Source organism: Oryza glaberrima, chromosome 10, assembly GCF_000147395.1.
Source record: "Oryza glaberrima chromosome 10, OglaRS2, whole genome shotgun sequence".
NCBI classification, from domain to species: Eukaryota; Viridiplantae; Streptophyta; class Magnoliopsida; order Poales; family Poaceae; genus Oryza; species Oryza glaberrima.
Genome location: NC_068335.1, coordinates 5,563,855 through 5,574,455, shown reverse-complemented (window position 1 = coordinate 5,574,455; position 10,601 = coordinate 5,563,855). Strand labels below are relative to the sequence as shown.

At 38.8% G+C, this 10,601-nt stretch overlaps 2 protein-coding genes across 2 annotated transcripts; one reads left to right on the top strand and one right to left on the bottom strand.

Annotated features, from left to right (window-relative positions):
* Nucleotides 1-516: 516 nt before the first annotated feature.
* On the bottom strand, nt 517-2,902 carry LOC127753116 (uncharacterized). The gene is made up of 2 exons (XM_052278585.1): nt 2,192-2,902; nt 517-1,419 (listed from the first exon to the last, which is right to left on the bottom strand). Exons 1-2 carry the CDS (start codon nt 2,412-2,414, stop codon nt 893-895), a joined length of 750 nt encoding a protein of 249 aa, XP_052134545.1. The 5' UTR covers nt 2,415-2,902; the 3' UTR covers nt 517-892.
* A 743-nt stretch (nt 2,903-3,645) lies between these two features.
* Nucleotides 3,646-7,650, top strand: LOC127752712 (wall-associated receptor kinase 2-like). Its single transcript, XM_052278109.1, has 4 exons — nt 3,646-3,802; nt 3,879-4,580; nt 6,843-7,007; nt 7,646-7,650. Exons 1-4 carry the CDS (start codon nt 3,646-3,648, stop codon nt 7,648-7,650), a joined length of 1,029 nt encoding a protein of 342 aa, XP_052134069.1.
* Nucleotides 7,651-10,601: the final 2,951 nt, after the last annotated feature.

The following is a 10,601-nucleotide window of genomic DNA, read 5'->3' as shown; positions in this document are numbered from 1 at the left end:
AAATTTGGTGTTAACATTGTAATTAATAAAAAATATCTTGTTCACATAGCATGATTTTGGAACATATAGTAGATGTATTTTTTTTTAAAAAAAAACGTATGGAAAGGAAAGTAAAATCATTAGAAAAACTTTTGTTCAGGGGACTCGAACCCAGCACCAGCACCTTTCTAACTTAAGGTACAACACAATATCCAATTGGGAAAAGCTAGTTTGATGTTTATTTTATTGTATTCTACTTTATACATATACTAACTGAAATAAAAGGACGACCAAAAAATCGAACACATCATGTTTAGAGCAGAAAAAAAAGGTAAGATGCATTTTTTGAGCTGTAAAGCATAGCTCATGTACAAAAATATTTCGATGTTATGCTTATAGATTTACAGGCTTACAGCATTAGCATACCCTTGAAATACACATAGCAGTGTACAGGCTGCACTTAAATCATGTACAACTTCCTTGAACAAATCGAGCACCCTTCATCTAGACCTGTACTTGAATACTTTACAACTTTGTTGAACAAATCATATTGCACTGTACAATGGATACAAAGTTTAAAAGGGATAGAACAAACAAATCATTGGCAGAGTCCCAGTCCGTGTGGTGTCCAGCATAACTTAAAGTTCCAGTTGAAGTGAAACTTTCAGACTATATATTGTCCAGCAAAGTACTATCTTACTGCTGCAGAGAATGATACTATAAACTGAAACAATAATGCACACAGTGAACATAGATCAATCAAGTCAGACCCCACAATAAGACAATATATAGTCTTCATTGAAGATACTAAAGTGATAGCAGAGTTACAGATGCATGAGTTATTCTTTGCTAACAAATAACTGGCCATGAACTGGATGCTGATCGAATTTATATATTATCTATCTAACTGAATTTACTTTTTTCTTAGAGTAAAATACAAAGGGACATAAATTTTCAAAAATTCATCTCTAATCTCTTCAAGTGATTTTTCATAACGAGCTTCAGCTTCTTTTCTTTCCAAGGCATTTGCCTCATCTCTAGCGAAGATTAATGCACCCTTTTCATATTCTGCCTTCAAGTATTCATCTTCATCACTCTCTTCCATGGTGTCTGTTACCAAGGAGTCTTCTACAACCTGCTGGTCCATAATGTCTGCTCCTACTTGCTGATCCATGGTGTCCTCAACAACTGAAGCTAAGGAGTACCAACCCATATGGTCATCTTCATTAATCTCTTTCTCTTTCATGGTGTCTTCAACAACGTTTGCCATCAAATTAACCTTGGAGTCTCTAAGTAATTCCTTTGGTTCATCTTCCTTTACAACTTGGTACATCTTGTCCTCGACAGCATCACCCATAGTGTCCTCAACAACTGAAACAAAGGAGTAGCTATGGTCTTTGGACCCAACTGAATCCAAGGAGAAGCTATGGTCTTCAGACCCTTCAATTGAAGTATGTATAGAGTTAGCTGGATGCAGAACTCAATTTTAAGTAAATAGAAATAACTTGTATTGCTAGCATTATAGCAGAGGTGAAAACAAGAGATTTACACCATTTAAGTAAAGCACTGCTGATACTATAATTATTTCAAATTACAATTAAAATCAACAAACTAGTAGTACCATCATGAAAAACAGTCTAGGAGAAGAATATATGTCAAATTAGGAAGAACTAATGCACATGTAACTATAATTGTTAATTGCACAGAAGTCACACCTAATGTTTCTGTTTATAAAATATAATTATGAATTCATTCTATGAATAAAGCTAGAACACTTGCTGTTCTTGCCTACAAACAAACAAATTGCCTACATTCCTCTATTACTAAGGCTGTGTTTAGATCCAAAATTTGGATCCAAACTTCAGTCCTTTTCCATCACATCAACATGTCATACACACAACTTTTCAGTCACATCATCTCCAATTTCAACCAAAATCCAAACTTTGGATCCAACTAAACACAGTCTAATGCTAATGAAAGTGCCATAGCTACCACAAAAATAAATTGTCAGGACCATATCAAACATTTCAGGTTGAGGGCAGCATAGAAATAATCAGTATCCACCTAGCAAACTTTGCAGCTTTTATTAGTTTCGAAGAGGACAATACAACCAACACTTTAACCTGGCAAGATTTAACATTTAACCTAGCACATAATTCAATATGTTTCACAAATCATATGCAAATGTTTACATTAGGAGATTGGAGAATACCTGTTGTGACTATTTTCGTCGATTGATGAGTCCCAAGTGAACTGGAACAAATAACAGAGTGGCTGGGCAGATCAGGTGGAGAGATGTACTTATGGAGGAGCTTGGCATCAAGATGTTCAGTGGTGGGGAGGATTGACATTCGGGAGCACTGAGGAGACCATGTAGGCCATTCGATGCAGCCCCTAGTTGTCACCTCCGGTGATAAACTGCGGCTGTGAGACATGGCGGTGAATCAACACTCCTCTCATCTCTCAACCTCATGATTTATACTCATTTGGGGCGAAATATGTGGGGGTAGCAGAGGGGATCTCGGATTTGGAATCAAAAACTGTTGATTCATATTGATTTGGGGCGAAATATGTTTGGGGAAAAGAGGGGATTTCGGAATTGGAAGGGAGCAGCGGATTGGAGGGGATCTGATAGACTTTTCCTATGCCAATGATGGGGATTCTTCCTCCCGCTGTGCCGCTACCTCCTTTGTGTGGCAAAGAGCAGCAAAGAGCAAAGTTATAGGGAGCATCGGCAGCAGCTGCAGGCTTGCAGCTGTGGAGCGAATCGAAGGCGGTGGCCGAAGCCGAGGGCGGCGGCGGCGGCAGTGGCCGGAGAGCTGAGGACACAGGTCGCTGAGTAATAACGACCATTTGCAATTGCCCATCTAACCTGAGTAAATAACAACAACGACCGCAGCCCACTACGCATTAGCGACCACAAAAAACTAGCGTCGTCGGATACCAGAAATCGGCCCAAAGCAGTATGAACGACCAAGATTATGCAGCCGTCGTTAGTTTTTGGTCGTTGACATTCACTATTCTAGTAGTGGAAGATGGTTAAATAATAAGCGCATGTCAGATTAGGGAACCATAGAATGTCATGGTTGCTATACAGTATTGCTCTGACCAAGCATAGAATGTTATGGTTGCTATACAGTATTGCGGTTGACCTAGCTATAGCTCCTATCTGCGTTGACGTTCGATTAACTTGCAGTCAACATGTAGTATATATTCACACTTAATTTAGCGAAGCCATGATGCCAATGGGCATTTTGATCTGGAAGAGAAAAAAAAAAAGATATATTCCTCTTGTCTTGCTTCCAAAGATGTCCCGACAAATTCATAGTTTTTTGTTCGTTTGCATCGAAATACTGTGGGCACACAGAGGGTACGGTTAAGTTTGTATCAACTATGGGCCGGATGGAACTTCACTCCAAAAAATATGTTGTCGCTCGGCCTGATAAGTGATAACTCACTTGCACACACAAAATTATAATAATAATAAATGTGCAAAATGATGATGTCTCAGCGCCTGCAAAGACATGTATATATATATAAGAGAGGTGAGAGAGGGTTTCATAACATATATACGAGAAGACATTAACACACACCCATCCCCTATAGATGGCCTGCAGTATGATCCTGGTATTACTGATGCTCCTCAGCCTAGGCTGCATAGCAGCCATGGCCGAGCAGCAACCGGCGGCACTCCCGGGGTGTCCGGACAAGTGCGGCGACATCACCATACCCTATCCCTTCGGCATCAAACCTGGCTGCTACCTCGCCGGCTTCGAGGTCATCTGCAACCAAACGTTCAACCCGCCGCGCGCCTTCCTCGCAGGCGACCCGCCATTGTTCGGCGACAAGTGGCCGCCGGACATTCATGTTGACGGGCAACTTCTACTACTCCGGCACAGACGCAGGCATGCCCAGCAAAATCGTCAACTACACCCGAGCGCCGCTCGAGCTCCTCGATGTGTTGGTTAATCAGAGCAAGGTACGTGTTTACGCGGCCATCAGCTCCGACTGCAGTACGAACGGAACAAACCACGTCCTTTTTGAGCAGTCAATCAAGCTTCAGCCGTCAGGTCCATTCACCCTGTCGGCGAATGAGAATACCCTTGTTGGCGTCGGCCAGAACGTTGTCGCAACGTTCGCGGGTTCCTTCACCGGAGAAGAATACTCCAACATCTGCCTGTCTTTCCTCAGTTCAGTGTCCAAGGCGAGGAATGGATCGTGCGAGGATGCCACGGGGCTTGGTTGCTGCCAGCAGACACTGCCTCCCGGCATCAACACGACTCTTGTGACATTCCAGCACAAGAACAACAGCAAATGGGAAACCTATCCATGCTCCTACGCCATGCTGGTGGAGAAGTCATGGTACAATTTCTCTACGGAAGATCTGTACGGGCACCTTGGCTTGCCCAAGAAGTACAATAGGGGTGTACCTCTTGTGCTTGACTTTGCTATCAGGAATGGGTCTTGCCCACAGGAAAATGGTAGCCATGCTTGTGTCAACGGCAACAGAACCTGCGTCAACGCAGGAAACGACCAAGGGTATAAATGCAATTGCATGGAAGGCTACGACGGCAATCCTTACATTGTTAATGGATGCCAAGGTATGCATACAACTACCCTACACTCTTCTAATTAATACCTTAATTACCCGTGACAGCTAACTCATGAGATGCATGGTTATTTTTAAAAACCATATGTACTTAAGGCATCGTTCAAGAAAATTACTAGACGATACACCGCACTTTGCTGTGGAATGAATGGATGAATATATGTAAATATTACATATAGAAATGATGAATGTTGAAATATTGTGAAAATGATACGAGGAACATGATTTGACATATTTATAGGAAACTATTTTAATCCCTCGAAGGGATATCCCCTCGTTCTTTGCATGTCACTCAAATGGTTGTGAAAAAAATTGCAAAAAAATTGAGAAGGACTATTAACATGTGATGTAACACTCCACAAACATGCAAGTTCAAATTCAATTTCGACATCTCGAAATGAAAAAAACGAATTAAACCGCATCTAGTTAACGTATATTCAGAGTCAAATTTGTTTTTTTCGTTGCAAGATGTAGAAGTTAATTTTTTTACTTGCATATTTGTGGAGTGATATATCACATGTTAATACAACTTTTCAATTTTTTTCAATTTTTTCATAACCATTTGAGTGACATGCAAAGAACGATCAAAATCCTCTTCCCATATTTATACGCTGAACTCTACAATATTATATTCTAGATGATGTGTTATGCTTGGCTGTCATTTAAGATGTTCTACAATAGTAATTGCTATTAGGTAATGTAGTATACTTGCTTGTTGAGCTTTAGCATCTAATAATTGCTAGTGGGTAGATGTGTTATGCTTACATGTGATTTAAGTTGCTCTATGGTATTAACCTTCTATATACTTCCCAGATTTAAGTTGCTGATTATATAGAAGGTTAATCGTATATGATAATCTGGCATGTCTATTGACACTGCATTTATTTAAACCATCTGTGATGGACATTCTTCACAGATTGTTTTTGCAAACCATTTATGATGGATCACATACGATTCAAAATTAAAACAGTCTATAGTACTTGCTCGTAGGTGTTTTTTACCTTGAGCTTTAAGATATAGTAATATTTTTAGCCTTCTTTGTTTCTTCAAACACGCAAAAAGAATTCCATTTAAGATACAGTACTCCCTCCGTTTCTAAATATTTGACACCGTTGACTTTTTAGCATATCTTTAACCATTTGTCTTATTCAAAAACTTTTGTGAAATATGTAAAACTATATGTATACATAAAAGTATATTTAACAATTAATCAAATGATAGGAAAAGAATTAATAATTACTTAATTTTTTTTAATAAGACAAACGATCAAATATGTTTAAAAAAATCAACGGCGTGAAATATTTAGAAACGAAGGGAGCAATATTTTTAGCTTTCTTTGTTTCTTCAAACACGCAAAAAGAATTCCATGTCATTCCATTGGGCAAGAGTTTGCACGAACACACAACCAGCAGGGACGCCTGTCAGGGGTAGGTGGGATCGAGGGATGCTACTATTAGTTTATTGATATAATTCCCAAAGGAAGAAGGAGAAAGAAAGCTATGGCCGTGTTTAGTTCATTGTCAAAATTTGGACTACCAAATATAAAGATTACTCACCATGCCAAATATCAATTGCGTGCATCTCACAGAATTTGCCTTTGAAATAGATGCCAGAAGCCATGGCCTCTTCTCGCTCTCATAACCTAAGTAATTAATCTCGTCTTCTCTCAAACCACAACTTACTCAGTCGTCTCTCGGTAAGCATGGCTGTCTTGCCCTGTGGCTGTTAGCGGCTTCCTGACTTCAATGTCGTCTTAATTAATTTGCTTCTGGAAGCGCAACGCGCAATGACCTCATGCCAGACGGCTGGTGGTGACAGAAATCGTATCGCGAGCCCTATAGAGGCCGATATATATACACTTCTCATAATAACCAAAACAAAAAAAATATATCTCCTAGTATATCGTACGTGTTATTACACACAGGATTAATCCTAATTAACCATATACTCTAGAATTCCTCGCAGTCTAATGGTGAGCAACGTTAATAATTAGATGCTATTAGCTAGTGATAAGTACGCACTAACAAAGATACTGCAATGAAGTAAGCTTGATTGATGTTTTTGAACTTTCTGAATTTCATGGGTTTATTCGGTAGTAGTAGTGAGAATAGCTTAATTAGCCACATTAGAGGTTAAATGATATCTTCAAAAACCAAAGAACATATTATTCGATTGGTTCCTTTTTCAAAAAAAATTAAATTGTCCGTTTCATATGATTCATTTTATACTAATAAGTTTAGATCAAACTTTGCAGATATAGATGAGTGTGCTCTCCGGAGTAAGAATAATTGCTCCAGCAATAGCGTATGCATCAACACCGCAGGGAGCTATAATTGTCGTTGCAAACGAGGAATGACAGGCGATGGCAAAATAGGACCATGCACTGAGAAGTTCCCCCCGGCAGCAAAAGCCGCTGTAGGTAAGCTACCTGGCAGCCTGCCACGCATTTAATTAAATTTGTATTGAGCTAATAATAAGTCATCAACACATTCCTTCCTAGGCTACAATTGTTTTATAATACTATGTCGAAATCTAGCACGTTACCGACATAATTTAATATGATAACAATAAGTAAGAATAATATATAAAACATCTATACAATATTAGCTTATATAAGTTGACGTGGTTTCTGATAATTTAAATTTAAATATTATATAGAGTGATGATTTAAATGTGAAAGTAAGGTGATTCGGCTTTATAAGAGAAAAAAATGAGAAGATAATTTGGAACATAGATTAGTTATTAAGAGCTAAAAATAATTGAGATGATATGGCTTAATAGAAGAAAGGAAATGAGATAATTTGGACCATACATTAATCATCTAAGAACTTCAAATAGTTGATGTGACATGGCTTAATGATAAAAGAGAAAAATAATATTAACTAAGTGAGGATGAACTATATAGGTATATAAATAAAGAGATATATTAAAATATTGTGTGAATTATGTGGGATAATGATTTAACATTCTTGCATTTCAAAAATTTAATAAATTATAAAATTATAGATAATATAGCATGCTTTGTATGATGTTTAAATGTAATAATTGTTAATGCAGGATGATATGTCATATTTGGATGTTGAACTTTAGAATTTAGTAGGTTAACTTTATAGTAAGATATGATTTGTTTGCTCCAATTCATAGTTAAAAAATGGTGATATCAAATTCGGATGATGATTAATTGTTATCAGTCTTTTTCCAGATTCCAATCTTGAATTTCAAAATTTTAAATTGTAAGCCAAGACCTAGTCATTATATATTTCCAAACAAATTACCTGTGTGAGGTAATTGACAACTTAACCCTTTCAGCAAACAATTTGGAATTCTTATATATTCTCGTAATATGGACTACGACCCCGATGTGCAATTTAAAATCCTACAGGAAGCAGAAATATATATATAAGTGATGCCTCTTTTATTCCTCATGTGGATTCTAAAAAAAGTTCAACGCAGAGCTAATGTCATGTTGCTATATACGAGTATTATCTTAAACAGACTCATAGATCAAAGAACATTAGAACATAATTGTTCTCCTTTTGCTCCTCTTTTTGTCCCCCTGTACCTCCTGAACTTTTTCTATCCTCTAATGAAATTCCGGCAGAGCTCCTGCCGTCGTTCCCTAAAAAAAAAAAAACTGTTCCTTATCTAGTAAGGATTCCTGAACTGTTAACATAATTGTTTAATTAAAGAGAGAATCTATTATATACCACTGTTATATATCACCGAGTTTATTATATACCACTGTTATATATCACCGAGTTTATCATAGGTCAACGATTTTCGATTGACTTTGCCATGTTTTTTTTTACAATATGTCATCGACTTTTGCTTAACTTCTGGATCTGGAGTCGGTGCCATCGCCATCATTGACGAATGAAGCAGCGGGGGCCAAGGCCATGGTCGGCCGCTGTTGTGTCACCGGTAGAGGCGGGATGCTGCTTTCACATCACCGTGGAGAAGATATGTCACTGTCACATGGCTAGGCCGTCGTTGTCGCGTCACCGGGGAGAGGCAGGCCGCCACCATCATGTTGTTGTGGAGAGGAGGGCCACTGCTGTCGCGTCGTTAGGGGTGGGCTAACCGCCACCTTTTCGTCGCCTGGTGGGCTTGGAGAGGCAAGAGAGATGGGGGAGGAAATAAGGTTAGTGAGAGAGAGAGGAGGGGGGTTAGAAAATATCGTCAGGTGATCAGAGAAGGATAGAAGAGGAGATAAGTTTGGGCCGACTCGGGCACTCTGCAAGTGGGGTCATAGGTTTCTTTATTTGTACCAGTTTATTAAAAACCAATAAAAACGGGTGTTATATGTACAGGTTTTAAATTGAGCCCCATTTTGCAGCTATAGAAGACGAAAAATGCACGTTATATTAACTAACTGGCACATATCATACATCAGCTATTAGCTATTAGGATTCTGATTCTAAGATAGAAACCATGTACTATTAGAAAATGCTTCACGTTCGATGCCCGGTAAATGCATAAAGGTTAGGCACCCTCTCCTCTCGCATCCTCCGCTCTCTGTTTTTTTCTTCTTGGCAAAATTTGCTACATGTCAGCCAAAATTTGTGTAATTTGCTGGTAGATATCGTGAAAACGTGTTGCGGCTGAAAGATACTCTAAAAAAAATAGTAATTTGCTAGAGGACACTTCCGACTCAATCGGAGAGAGAAATTTTTTAAAAAGACAATAATGACCCTAGGGTCAAAAGCTTTTTGGGCCGAGACTAGAGTGAAAATGAAATATGGTGTATGCTAGTGATGCACTTTGGGCTATGGCAAATGTAGGGTTGCATAATTTTCAAATTTTTACTCTAACACCATGTTTGAAGCATGTGGCCAAAGGGGCATTCTCGTCTTTTTTAGGAATCTATCTCTTCAATTGAGCCAAAAGTATCCTCTAGCAAATTACCAGTTTTTTAGAATGTCTTTCAGCCATGACACTTTTTTCGATGTCTATCAGCAAATTACACAAATTTTGAGTGTCCTGTAGCAAAATTTGCCCTTCTTCTATATGCATTACTCGTTTGCATGAATGTTATCATGGACGTTATATTTTTTTCTCTTAAATTACTTATTTAATCTGCGATTCAATTATATCATTGTATTCATTATAATTTACCCTTTACTAATGAGATTATACTATGATGAAATAAGAATATATGTTCGAACCATTAATATTCTAGATTATTGAGTATAAATATGTGTATGTAAGATTATTGATGTATGATCTGTATTGATTATTGTAATATTGGATCTCCCTGTAAGGCTGACTTCAATGTCTGTGGATGCATGAAATCTATAAATGGTTATATTATTTTTTGGGAAGAAATTAAATGGCTTACAGTGCCAGTTCCCTGGCCTATCATGTAGCCCTTCCACGAGGCTGTGCTTGACTGCCTATCACAAAACAGTGCTGATTTAACAATTGCACTGATGGCGCCGTTCCTGGGAGGGGTAGTGTTTATCAATCGTTCTCACTAATCTTATATGTAGTGGAATCTTTCGATATAAAAAGGTTGTCAGTGTTATGTGTTCAATTTTTTTAATTCGTTGAGTTCTTGCCACGTCCCTGATGTACCCTTAATTTTTTTTTTGTCTTAAAGTTATGGTTTCATACTTTCACTCCATTGGTAAACAAGCGCATGTTCTCCAATCTGTCTTGGAGGAACCTTTTTTCAGTTATACATAAGAAACTCCAGATATCCTAGGACAATGCGATTTTTGGCAATGCAGAAGCATGTCTGCTAGACCCAAAAGTCATTTGCTGCCAATGCTACTCCGGCTAGCCGCCGTTGCCATTCTGACCATGGCCGCCGTCGGCGCCAACCAACAGCGGCCGATCACTCTCCCTGGATGCCCAGACAGGTGCGGCAACATCAGCATCCCCTACCCATTCGGCGTCAAGGAAGGCTGCTACTTCGACGGCAGCTTCTCCGTCATCTGCGACGAGCGCACCGCGTTCCAGGCCACCCTCGGCGTGCCGCAGGTGTACAACATGACCGGCTACTACCTCGGCA

Excerpts from the sequence above, each read along its gene's own strand:
- LOC127753116 (XM_052278585.1), bottom strand. The coding sequence starts at position 2,414 with ATGTCTCACAGCCGCAGTTTATCACCGGAGGTGACAACTAGGGGCTGC. Across the intron at positions 1,420-2,191 it reads GACGAAAATAGTCACAACAG|GGTCTGAAGACCATAGCTTC; the intron begins GTATTCTCCAAT and ends CTTCAATTGAAG.
- LOC127752712 (XM_052278109.1), top strand. The coding sequence starts at position 3,646 with ATGGCCGAGCAGCAACCGGCGGCACTCCCGGGGTGTCCGGACAAGTGC. Across the intron at positions 3,803-3,878 it reads GCCGCGCGCCTTCCTCGCAG|ACGCAGGCATGCCCAGCAAA; the intron begins GCGACCCGCCAT and ends ACTCCGGCACAG. Across the intron at positions 4,581-6,842 it reads CATTGTTAATGGATGCCAAG|ATATAGATGAGTGTGCTCTC; the intron begins GTATGCATACAA and ends CAAACTTTGCAG.